This window comes from Notolepis coatsorum (genome assembly GCF_963971535.1).
Source record: "Notolepis coatsorum genome assembly, chromosome: 19".
Classification (NCBI taxonomy): domain Eukaryota; kingdom Metazoa; phylum Chordata; class Actinopteri; order Aulopiformes; family Paralepididae; genus Notolepis; species Notolepis coatsorum.
In genome coordinates, this window is record NC_140183.1 from 79,358,901 (window position 1) to 79,372,564 (window position 13,664).

General features: G+C 42.1%; 1 protein-coding gene across 1 annotated transcript; it reads left to right on the forward strand.

Annotated features, from left to right (window-relative positions):
* The first annotated feature begins 169 nt into the window (after positions 1–169).
* ltap1 (lipid transport auxiliary protein 1) lies at positions 170–8,218 on the forward strand. The gene is made up of 7 exons (XM_084336172.1): positions 170–458; positions 663–764; positions 1,840–1,942; positions 2,709–2,762; positions 4,404–4,570; positions 5,601–5,659; positions 6,828–8,218. Exons 1-7 carry the CDS (start codon positions 396–398, stop codon positions 7,039–7,041), a joined length of 762 nt encoding a protein of 253 aa, XP_084192298.1. The 5' UTR covers positions 170–395; the 3' UTR covers positions 7,042–8,218.
* Positions 8,219–13,664: the final 5,446 nt, after the last annotated feature.

Consider the following 13,664-nt stretch of genomic DNA (forward strand, 5'->3'; position numbering starts at 1 on the left):
CACTGCTTGTAAAAATAAACAGCACAAACTGACTACCGCACAGTCAAACCGAGTACAAGCCCCGAAGCCCCGCCCAGGCGTTGGGCTTGCGGCTCTGCAGATATACCCTATTGGGGTGACCTTACGTCATCAATTCTGCGATCACGTGATTATCCAGGAAGTCAACAAACTGTAGTAGTAGAGCGTACCCGTGAGCTTACCATACCGGTCCGAAACATGGACTGAAACAGCACAACGTTTCTTTTGACCTCTTCTGTTTCCTCTCTTGTCTATTATTTGTATATGTTTACAGACTGTCGATTTATGAAACTGCATGTCTTACGGTACCCGGAGTGGTGCTGCACCGTCAGGTACAAATAAATTAGTTGCAACAACGAAGACGAAAGAAGAGAGACATGGGGTCCGATTCTCGTCTCTCAAGCGTCAACGTAGTTCTTGTAATGGCTTACGGGAGTCTGGTAAGTTCAGCTCTCTAGCTAACTATGATAAACACAATGTCAGATCGGTTTATGTTTGTGATGGGAATTGGAACATCGCAGTGTAAAATAAACAGACGATCAAACCGAGGCAAGGGTGTGTGAGCCCTCTGCTGATCCGATGCAACTCTTTCTTGAGCACGCATTGGACACGATGGGGAAACTGACAAACTCTCTTGTTTCCAGGTGTTTGTTTTGTTGTTCATCTTTGTGAAGAGACAGATCATGCGCTTTGCTATGAAGTCTCGGAGAGGTCCACATGTCCCCCTTGGCCACAATGCCCCCAAGGTAACAACACGACGCACCACACCCCGTCACGTCACTTGATTGATTGATTGATTGATTGAAAACTGTATTTAACAGATTGCAGAATGGGTACAGTACAGCTCAATACATACAATTGTTAAGGGGATGCAGACCAGAGAAATACTTTCGTCTTGTTTACATCAGGGTCCCCCATTTTCAATTCATCATGCATCATGTATAGTAGAGGTCCAACGTTTATAAAAAATCTGCTACATCTATACATTTATGACATACAAGATATACATGAAATACAGTACTGTTTGTGATACAAAAATAGTCTAAAAAAGAGAGGAATGAATGAATGAATGAATGAAAACTTTATTTAACAGATTGCAGAATGGGTACAATACAGTACGGCTCAATACATACAATTGTTAAGGGGATGCAGACCTGAGAAAGACGTTTGTCTTGTTTCCATCAGGGTCCCCCATTTTCAATTCATATAGACATATATGACATACATGACATACAGATAGTCAGTACTGCTACATCTATACATTTATGACATACCAGATTTGCAAATACAGTACTGTTTGTGATACAGAAGGAGTCAGGAAAAGGGAGTATATACATTTGACGTAGAAACTGTACATTGGAGGAGGTTGGGTGGGGGGGGTTGGGTACATTGGGATATTGACAACCATACTGGGTAATTTACATTGGAGGTGGTTGGGGGGGGGGGGGGCGGGGGGCACACTGTATAAACAAGTAACACTGTACATTGAGGGGGGGGGGGAGGAGACACTGTACAAACAAACACAATTGTACATTGAACTATTGACAACCATACTAGGTAAATGACTGTACATTGGAGGGGGTTGGGTTAGGATATTTACAGGGGCCAGTGTTGAATTGCAGTCTCCCGTAGGTGTCCCTTGAGAGAGGTTTTGAAAGTGGGTAGTGATCCAGGAGGTACGTAGGTGGGGTGGTAGGGTCACGTCAGCCTCAATGGCTGCTAGTGAGGCTGCAGGACGTTCTAGTGTTTGACTAAAGTGTTGACATAAGTGTGTTTATATACTGTATGTGACTGGTGACACCGTTTCTCTGTGTACCTTAGGATCTGAGACAGGAAATTGACAGCAAACTAAATAAAGTACTGAAAATAAGCTTTGAGCCCCGTCTGCTGACACTGGATGACGACCGGTTAAAAGCACAGGCTGGTGAGGAACACACACACACACACACACACACACACACACACACACACACACACACACACACTATTGCATTATATTCTATTCTATTTTACTCTGTCTATTCTATTTCTCTCTTTTATTACTGTCTATTTAAAATGGCCATAGAACTGTCAGACACCATTGAGTTGATTTAATATTATTTCCTGCCGTGTGAACTTTGCAATGAAACTTAAAGTACCTTAGAACGGGGGGAAAGGCGGAGTATATGAGAAAGACCTGTGGTGGATCTGACAGCTCTAAACATCTAAATGTCTATATCATGTGTATCAGTGATAATCAAACCATAAACAAAGTGGCCTATTAAGATGTTGGATCCTAATATGAAAAACGATGTGATTTAATGTTCTATGCCTTACTTTGTCTATTTTGCTGCTATCTATTTTATACTTGTTTTATATTTATTTTATGTCTGCACTTTATGCATTGCTCTTGATCTGCCAATTTTGTCCTCATTTTATGCCTGTCTCCTATTACTGCTGTAAAGCACCTTGAGCTGCAATTCTTGTATGAACGGTGCTATAAAACAATGTTTATTATTATTATATAATTATTTGCACTTGCACTTCCACACGTAATGTATGGCATTTTCGGCTTTGTTGCTAGATGTCTCTTGTATGTTCATGCTGTCTTTGTTATGATTCGGTTATTATGATTTACAATTTCCCATGTATGGTAAATAAAGTGAATTGAACTGTACTGCACTGACCCGATGTGTCTCTGTGTGTTGCAGGCTGTTACGACTTCCTCTACAGGATGAGAGCACTGGATGCTATCAGAGACACTGGTTAGTGGTTAGTTAGTTGTCTTAACTCACTACCTCTACAGGATGAGAGCACTGGATACTATCAGAGACACTGGTTGGTTGGTTAGTTAGTTAGTTGTCTTAACTCACTACCTCTACAGGATGAGGTCAATGGATGCTATCAGAGACACTGGTTGGTTAGTTAGTTAGTTGTCTTAAGCTGTAGGAATATTTCGCCTAAAGGTACATGCCTAAGTAAATGGAAGATTGCTCCACTTCTGCAAGGTCAATTTGCATGTTCTTGGTATCTAGGAACATCTAGGGACCTGGGGGTATGTATTTCCAGTGTCAGAAATATTGTGTCTGTTACTAGGCTGAGTAAATTGTAATGAAGAAAAGGAGAATATAAATTATGATTTTTGCATATTTGATCATGTTAAATCTGCGGGGTACGGGAAAATGCTCACTGAGCTCATTCACCACCTTATTGAGATCATGTGTACAAAAAATCTAAGCAAATGAATAAAGGGAAGATGATTAAACAGAAGGATTTGTAGATACAGTAATTAACGATAATCGATTTTAATTATAAATTCATATTTGAACTTGACCTTGACCTTATTATGGCCAAATCATACATCTATGGATAGGGAAAATGCTCCTCTTTCCAATGGCAGGGTTGAATCTGGATTTAGTCATTTCCTTGCGGTTTTTACGATAATTAGCATTTTCCGATAAATTCGTATTTCCGATAAATCGTATAAAACATCGGTAAAAATGAAAATAATATTTTACACTTTGACTACTGTTTTTGATAGGGTTATGGTCTTTACTCTTGGCTACAAAAAAATATTTAAAAACATTAACCTCTTAACATCCAAGGGCCCACAATCCCACATGTGGACGATTCTTTGCCGACCTCTAGTGGCTTGTGTGTATTTCTTTTAATACATTATATAGATAGAATTAAAGCCCTATTTGTTGCCTGTCGATTGCCCTTTCAGGTGACAAAATCCGTTCAGCGGTTCTCGAGTTACATGCCGATATGTGAGGTGTGCCCCAAAGTACGCAAAAGTACACATTACCACCCTCGACTCCCGGGGGTCTAGCTCCGTCAATCATTTGGCGATCTCGAAAATCTTTGCACAGGGTTGTAGCCAATGAGTGTGGCTTTCCAATGATACCCCATTATATGATAATTGACAATTCCACTCACTAGTAGGGATGGCACAGTACGGGTAGGCTTGCCGTACTCTACCTTGCCATTTAAAAGAACACGCCAACATTTTGGGAAATTACATTACCGTCTTCTCCAGAGAGAGACAAGAAGATAGATACCAGCTTCCTCTCTGTGTGTTCACTAGAAAGCTATCTGGCTGCACATTAGCCTAGCTTAGCATTGTGGAAACTGGTATCTATCTTGTCTCTCTCTCTGGAGAAGACGATAAGCTAATTTCCCAAAATGTTGGCGTGTTCCTTTAACCTGTGTTGTATATCCAGTACACGCCTTCACCCATGTAGGTAGGAGGAGCTGAGACAACAGAGGGAGGGGTTACTCCACTTGCTGGCGTACATTTCACATTTCGTCATAGTCCAACAGTGCCTCCTGCTGATCACAACGTGTAACTGCCTACAAATCCTATTGTGGCATTACCTTAATGTCTCTCTTCCCCCTCGGGGCAGACTTCCCTTTCCGTGAGCTGGGAGGGACTCCCACTGCTGTGACAGGGAAAAGGTTCCGGACCTGGCTCCTGGAGCTACGGAACTCCAACTCCCTCTTCCGCAACACCCAAAGTTCCCTCATAGACTCTGTGCTGGAGGGCTACAATAACGCACGCCACGGGACAGGGGTCAGTCATTCTGTGTGCGTGTGCGTGTGTGCGTCGTATGCCTGTTGAACTTCAAAAAACCTGTGATGAAAACCAACCTGAAAATAATGTGTATCTCCTCTTACGGAGCCACCCTGTGGAATGGGCTACAGGATGAACACAAATATTGTGAAAACATAAATCAATTCAAATCTAGACTAAAAAAATCAATTTTTGATAGGTACAGAAGGGAAGAAGAGCTTTAATTGCATATAAAAATAATAATAAATACATATGATACTGTATTGTGTGCTATATCATATCACATTATATAATCATATTATAATTAATTTGTATATTATATTGAACTATATTTGCAGTATATACTATTATATTATGGTACTATATTGTATTGTATAGTATATCTCACATAGTATATCTAGTATTGTACATGTACTATATATCTCACATCACATTATATATGTGCTGTATACACTATTATGTACTATATACTATTATATATGCTATTATATACTGCAGGTATACTATACTGTAATGTGTACTGTAATGTGTACTGAAATGTGTGCTATATGTATCTACTATGTATGTATGTAAATGAAAAAAGAAAAAAAAATGAAACGTAAGTCTTCAGGGGTAGGGCCCGACAAGCCTAGTGCTTCTCCCTTCAGCCCTTTTCGGACAATTGGACAATGCTGCAATAGCAGCTGGTAAAACTTTGGTGATTTATGGAATGGACGTTGTTATGTGTCCAAAGCCCGAAATAAAAAATAACTGAACTGAACTGTTTACTGTTTGTGTGAAACGGAGACTAGAAGACTCATGATTGTCTTCACTGCAAATCTAAAAATGTCTGCGTGTGTGAAATTGACCTATCTCGAGCCCTGTCTACTTTTCTTGATCCTCCAATCACAACCGTTGCTGCCCTCGGACAAACAAAGTTTGGACGATTAAGAAAAGAGGGTGGGTTTGAGATGGGTCAGTCGGTATTCTCTGTTCTGTAGTGCATGTCGTCACTCTTCCCCTCTCTGTGTGTGACCTGTCGTGCCGTTAGGTGTTTGGTGAAGCAGAGTTTGTGAAATACCAAGAGGCTTTAACTGAACTGGCCTCTGTGTGAGTAAACAACCATTACTACTTATTACTACTCAGGGGCGACATGTCCTTTTCAAAATCTTGTTTTTGTCCCCCTCACTTTTTTCAAAAAGTAAAACCAGTAAAAACGTGTGTGTTCTTCACATGCACAAAAAAAAATCAATCGCATGTACATATTTCCCATTCCATAATAATTGTGTCCTCCCCACTTCTCAAACTAAAGTTTCGCCCTTGCCACTACTGCACCCTGTGAAGCCTTCATAGCCGCTCTAATCTCTATGTATGAAGAGACATTTTTCAGACGGGCATAAATCATAACTTTATCCTTTTTGGCCAAATTTGCCATTCAGTGTTGTCAGTAATTTACCAGTGACTTCAATTATGATCACATCACCCCTGTCCTCCACGACCTCCACTGGCTTCCAATCAAATACAGGATACATTTTAAAATACTACTCATCACATTTAAAGCCCTCAACAACCTTGCCCCTCCCTACCTGTCCGACCTCCTCCGCCGTCACACGCCCACCCGTCGCCTTAGGTCTGCAGATGCCAACCTTCTAACACCTCCCACGACCAAGCTCCGGACCTGGGGCGACAGGGCCTTTGCTGCTGCTGCCCCCTCCCTCTGGAATGCCCTCCCCAGCCATATCCGTGATGCAAACACCCTGACATCTTTTAAATCAGCCCTCAAAACCCACCTTTTCAATCTTGCTTTTGACCTCTAATTCTGTCGGTTTTATTTTATTTTGTCATGTATTATTTTTGTTCTGTTTTGTTCTGTTTTTTTGTTTTGCCATAGTTTGTCTCTCCTGCCCATGTGAAGCGTCTTTGAGCACCTGGAAAAGCGCTATATAAAATAGATGTATTATTATTATTATTATTATTATTATTAATTATGAAATTAAAATTATGATATGTACGATAAATTCTTACATATGGATGTCTCCCCATTCAAAGAGATAGGGGTCAGGTCTTCGTTATCCAGAGAGCTGCAGGGTGAACTGACTTCCCCAAACACACGTCATAGATGCATAGCACTACAACATGCCACATTACAAGTCCTAGAATCTGAACGAACGAGACTATTGGGGATAGTCATCTAAATGTCCCCTACGTTCAGCAACGGGAACCTTTTAATGTGATGCGCTGAAGGAATAACCCGTTTTAATTTTTATCCTCAATCCAGCGTGAAGGCCCAGACTAGCAGCAGTGCCCTGAACCAGCACCACCAGTCTGCGGCCAAAGACCTGACCGGCGTCCCGGACCACCCCCCGTCCTCCCCCCCTACCCAGACCACCCACCTCACGCCCACGGCCCAGCAGCGCAGCAAGCGGCCCAAGCACTTCCTGGAGCTGAAGAACTTCAAGGACAACTACAATACGCTGGAGAGCACATTCTGAAAAGCACTTATTGGATCTCTCGCGCTATCGGATTCCCCATCGGATTGGAACGTTGTTAAGTGCCTACGAGGACGGGGGGCAAGACTCAGCACAGTAGTATGAATAACGAGTAATGTCGCCCTAGACCCATGAGAAAAACATTGACTACCTGTACTAACACACAGTACAATTGGCTCATAGCGTGTGTAATGCACTGGTATCGAATCCAGTGCCCTTCCGCTATGCTTAGCCTATATATCTTATACGATAGTAGAACATTATCGTGACATTAGTTGGACAGAATATAGATAATAACTCCTTATATTGAGTGTGTATGGTTGGTTTGACCAAAGTGAAACCAGACCTAACAGAGCTATGCACTTGCACAAGACAATCAGTGTTCATTGCGCAATATAAATACCTATGCAGATTTGCCAGCAGAACTCGGGAGGGCGTTTGTGTAAAACGTCATGTGCCCATATAAGTGATATGTTCGACATACTGGTTGTAACTGTTCTTTAACCGTGTTTCGTGTCTCAGTGTTAAAATGGCTTCTGCACTGCCTCTACTGTTCATTTGCTGCAGTAGAAATTCACGATAGCCAATTTGTATTTAGCTTTTAACACTTGTTTTACAGAAGCCATATTTGATCGAATTAATCCTAATGACTATAAGTGCTCTTTTACTGATTATGATGTAACTTAAGAGTCTTTCCAGAGCGTCCATGTGTTCTGAATGTTATGGTGTGTCGCTTTCGGGCCGGTCTCATCTCTGCCTCATCACTCCATTATGTAGACTGGCCCAGCCATTATGTAGACCGGCCCAGCCATTATGTAGACTGGCCCAGCCATTATGTAGACTGGCCCAGCCATTATGTAGACCGGCCCAGCCATTATGTAGACCGGCCCAGCCATTATGTAGACCGGCCCAGCCATTATGTAGACCGGCCCAGCCATTATGTAGACCGGCCCAGCCATTATGTAGACCGGCCCAGCCATTATGTAGACCGGCCCAGCCATTATGTAGACCGGCCCAGCCATTATGTAGACTGGCCCAGCCATTATGTAGACTGGCCCAGCCGTGTCTGGACTGTGTGTGGTTGGTGGGATTGTGGCTTCACAGGTTATCCTGGCAACGCCTGAATTGATTCGTTGTGTGATCCTGTGAGATGTATAAGATGCTATTTCAATAAAAGTGATTAATGAAATAATAATGTCTGTCTGGTAGTAAGGGCGATATGGAATATAGTCCAGTGGTTCTCAACATGGGAGTCTGGGCACTCCCATGGGACCTAGAGCGGTTTCCAGGGGGTCCAAAGAGAAATATGGCATAGTTTAATTTCACCATTTCATTCAGTAGAGGTTATGTCAATAAGAAGAATGTGTCTTTACTACTGCTAATATCTTCTTTACTCAAGACTAGCACCCACGTTTCAACACTGTTTGGTGAACATTGTTACCAGAGTTGTACCCTTCCTGCTGACTTGTTGTACAGAACTTGTAAGTCGCTTTGAATAAAAGCGTCAGCTGAATGACAAAATATCTCCATTGGGATCTCAGTATTTAGAATGCTGGGCTTAATCATATCTAACATATATATAATAACAACAATCAAATCTTATTGATTAATTGATTGAAAACTTTATTAACAGATTGCAGAATGGGTACAGTACAGCTCAATACATACAATTGTTAAGGGGATGCAGACCAGAGAAAGACTTTCGTCTTGTTTACATCAGGGTCCCCCATTTTCAATTAATCATAACATATATGACATACATAAGACAGTACTGCTACATCTATACATTTATGACATACCAGATTTGCAAATACAGTACTGTTTGTGATACGAAAAGAGTCCAGAAAAGAGAGTATATACATTTGACGTAGAAATGTACATTGGAGGAGGTTGGGTAGGTGGGGGGGGACTGTACATTGGAGGTGGTTGGGGGGGGGGGGGGGACACTGTACAACTGTACAAGCAAAACTGTACATTGGAATATTGACAAGACCAGTTTGGTAATTTACTGTACATTGGAGAGGGTTGTGTTAGGACATTTACAGGGGCCAGTTTTGAATTGCAGTCTCCCGTAGGTGTTTTTTGAGAGTGTTTTTGAAAGTGGGTAGTGATTCACATTCCTTTACAGCTTTGGGTAGGGCGTTCCACATTGATGTGGCATAATTGCGAAACGTGTTTAGTCCCTTGTTTGAGCCGAATCTGGGTTTAACATGATTTGTGGAGCTCCCTCTGGTGTTGTGATCGTGGTATTCACTGACCTTTGGGAAGTATTTTGACATGTACATGGGTACCTTGGTCGTGTAGTGTATCTTGTAGACCAGGCCCATTGCAAGTTGCTGTACTCTGTCGTCTACTCTAAGCCATCCTAGGTTGTCAAAGTGGGCAGGGGTGAGGTGGGTTCTAGGAGTAAGGTCAAGCAGTAGATTTTCAACAAACAGGGTTTCTGTAGCTATCGAGATATACATAACAAATTTAACCTCACCTGCTCTACTTATTATTTCTATCTACAATTAAGAGCTGCTTTGAAGGCTCATGGAGTTCCTTTAAAGAGTCCACTTGTGCACCACAGATATCACAAATTCTTTTATGAAAAGGAGACATCGAGAGGCTTCGTCTCTGACTTTTATCGTCACTTCGTATGAAGTCCTTCCCCTAGACTCAGTTTGTAGGAAGGATATACCAGACTTGGAAGTGGATTTTGATTGGTATGAAGTCTGGGCAAACGTTCGGCTGTCGTCACTCGTCACGCAACCCGGATCATCAACAGATTAATCTTAATTTTATTCATAGGACTTACTTGACTCCTAGACGGTTGTACCTTATGGGGCTTAAACAGGACTCTCGATGCTCATTGTGTTTAAAGGGTGAGATCGGTACATTTATGCATATGTATTGGGAATGTCCCCCTGTGAAGATATTCTGGGAAGAAGTAACCACAGGAGAAAGGAAGGGTGCAGAAGAGCCAGCAAGAGCATTTGTATGTATTGTAGTGTATCGTAATTATTATTATGTATATGTATATCCTTTAATCTACATTTATTTTGATTTAAATACTGGACTATCATGGTCCTATGATTTATTGTGGATTTTAATTTTTAATGTTTGTGTGTCTAGTTTTACTGTATGTCATGTCAAAAAATTGGAAATAATTTTTTTTCTCAAAAAAAAAAGAAAAGCAGTAGTCTGACCAGTTTGTTTTGAGATGTTTGTAATTTTGTTTTTAGCGCCTTTGAGGTGCTTTGGTACCATGAGGTGCAAGCATAGTCGTAGTACCCTTGAATGAGTGCTCCTGCCAGAGTCTTCAGTGTATTCTTGTTTACCAGTGAGGAGATCCGGTACAAGAATCGAGTTCGTTGGTTGACTTTTTTTTATTACATTGGATGCCATTTTATCACAGGAAAGATTTGCCTCTAGGATGGAACCCAGGTAGGTAATATCTTCTTTCCTTGTGACAATATTGTCACCCACTGTAACTGAGAAGCCGTCGGTCTTGCTGAGTTTGTTGTTGAACAGTCGTGAACGATGCATCTCTTTAATGCTCTTATGCTGACGTCATACTTGTCAGCTTGACAATTACGCAGCTGGTTCCAATAAAGGGATCATTGCCGGCTCACTTGTGAGATTCGGTCAGTGGTGTGTGAAACTGCAATGAAGTGTGTGGCGTCTTTTATTCCTCCTTAGTAGCCCAAGGCTGTCTAGACCTTTGCTGAAAATGGCTGCTGCGCCAACAGGTTATGGGCCCAGAAAGGATCTTGGAAGCCGATGGAATCGTTTGTGCTTTGACGGAGAGGAGAAAAACTATGAGTTGTGGGAAACAAAGTTTCTTGGCCACCTGCGTCTACATGGGCTGAAAAGCACCATATTGAAAAAACCTGACGGTGACGGGGACGAAGAAGACGCAGACGCAGCCGCAACAAGAGCCGCAGAAGATGCTGACAAAAATGAAGAAGTCTACGCCGAACTTATCCAATTGTTGGACGACACAAGTTTGTCTCTGGTCATGAGAGATGCAGCGGACGATGGGAGAAAGGCGTTGAAGATTCTGAGGGATCACTACGCAAGTACAGGAAAACCACGTGTGATCAGCTTGTACACAGAGCTTACGTCTCTCCAGAAATATGCTAATGAAAGCATTACAGACTATATTATACGAGCAGAAACTGCTATCACAGCACTGAGGAATGCAGACGAGATTTTAAGTGACGGTTTATTGATAGCGATGATTCTGAAGGGGCTGCCAGCGTCGTTTAAACCGTTTTCTATCCACATTACACAAAGTGATGAGAAGATCACCTTCGCCGAGTTCAAAACCAAGCTGAGGAGCTACGAGAGCACTGAGAAGTTCAGTGGGAGCTCAGTTGATGACAGCGTGATGAAAGTAAGAGGCAAAGACTTTGATGTGAAGCTGCTGACCTGTTATGCTTGCGGCCAAAAGGGCCATATGGCCCGCGAGTGCAAGGCTGCTGGTCACGGGGAACAACAGAGACAGTGGTGCCGTTTTTGCAGAAGTTCCACGCACAGAGATGCAAACTGCAGGCGGAGAGGACGACGAGACAACGTAAAACAGGCCGCGGATGAAGAGGACCACGACCACCACCACACATTCGCCTTCAAGGCCCGCGAACGACAGGTGGACGGCGACCCAGGCAATGGCCTGAAGCAAAGAGGGCTTATGGTCGACACCGGTGCTACATCGCACATAGTGACTGACGTGAGCAAGTTCAAAGACTTTGACGAGAGTTTCGAGCCACGAAAACATGTCCTGGAGTTGGCTGATGGAGTGAGGGCCTCTGGCATAGCGCTGAAGAGAGGTGCAGCCAAAGTTTGGCTGAAAGACAATACGGGTCGAGAGGTGGAGACGATGCTGACGGGGGCGCTGTACGTCCCATCCTTTCCCCAAGACATTTTCTCGGTCAAGGCAGCGACGACCAACGGAGCCACGGTTGTATTCAAGGAAGGACAGAACAAGCTCATTCATGAGAACGGTACGACATTTGATATTAAGGTGTATGATAGATTGTTTTATCTAAACACAGTTAATGATGAAAATGTTGATGAATGTCATGGGTGTTATGATATCAAAACATGGCACGAAATTCTAGGTCACTGTAACTACGAAGATGTGTTAAAATTGCAAAAAGTCACAGAGGGTATGACAATTAAAGGCAAAACTGATACATCTAATTTGACATGTGAAGTGTGCACAAAGGGTAAATTTGCTCAGAGCAGGAGCAGAGAGCCAGATGAAAGAGCAAAGGCTCCACTGCAGCTTGTACACACAGATTTGTCTGGACCTATAGATCCTACAGCTAAAGATGGGTTCAGATACACATTAGCATTTACTGATGACTATTCAGGAGCAGTTTTTGTTTATTTTTTGAAATCAAAGAGTGACACAGTCAAGGCTACTGAGAAGTACATTGCTGACGTTTCACCTTATGGAAAAATCAAATGCATGAGATCTGATAATGGTACAGAGTATACTTCTGGTCAATTTCAGTCATTGCTAAGTAGAAATGCCATCAGACATGAGACCTCAGCTCCTTATTCACCCCATCAAAATGGGACAGCTGAGAGAAATTGGAGAACATTGTTTGAAATGGCAAGATGCATGCTAATTGAGAGTGACTTACCAAAAGAGTTGTGGACATATGCAGTTATGACTGCTGCTGTCATTCGAAATAGGTGTTACAACAAGCGTGTAGGACAGACTCCATACTATATGTTAACAGGAAAGAAGCCTAACCTTTCAAAAATGAGAACATTTGGGTCACCATGCTATGCTTACAAGCAAAACAAGAAAAAGTTGGATTCAAGATGTGAAAAGGGTATTTTTGTAGGCTATGATAAGAACAGCCCTGCTTATTTGGTGTTTTATCCTGACACAGGAAAAGTACTTAAAAATAGGTTGGTCAAATTCATCACCAAGAGTGTCATTGAGAATCAGACTCAAACAGAGCAGGAAACAGGTGATGAAGATTTCAGTATGAGGAGAGCTGTAAACCACCTACCAAAAACTGAAAAGGCAAATGTACTCACAAAAGAGTCACAGGAGAATGAGATTTGTGATAACATTGAGACAGGTGAAGGCCAAAGTAGCCAGAGTACATCTTATCCACAAAGAGAAAGAAAACCTCCTCAATATTTCCAGAGTAAATCTTATCCACAAAGGGAAAGAAAACCTCCTCAATATTTGAAGGATTATGAGTGTAAAGTCGAATCTGATGACCAAGAAGAACTAACCCTTGATTACTGTTATAGAGTTATTTGTGATGTGCCCCAAACATTGGAGGAGGCTATGTCATCACCAAATTCTCAATTATGGACTAAAGCTATGGAAGAGGAAATGGATTCACTGAGGGAAAATGACACATTTACCCTGACCACACTGCCAGAAGGTAAACATGCAGTGGGGGGCAGATGGGTTTACACAGTGAAAGAGAACCCAGTTGAAACATGCAAAGCCAGGTATGTAGCAAAAGGCTATAGTCAAGTGTCTGGTATTGATTATAAGGAAACCTTTTCTCCAACCGCAAATATGACCTCTATACGTAGTCTAATGCAAATTGCAGTAGAACATAATTTGGAGTTGCATCAAATGGATGTTAAAACGGCATATTTACATG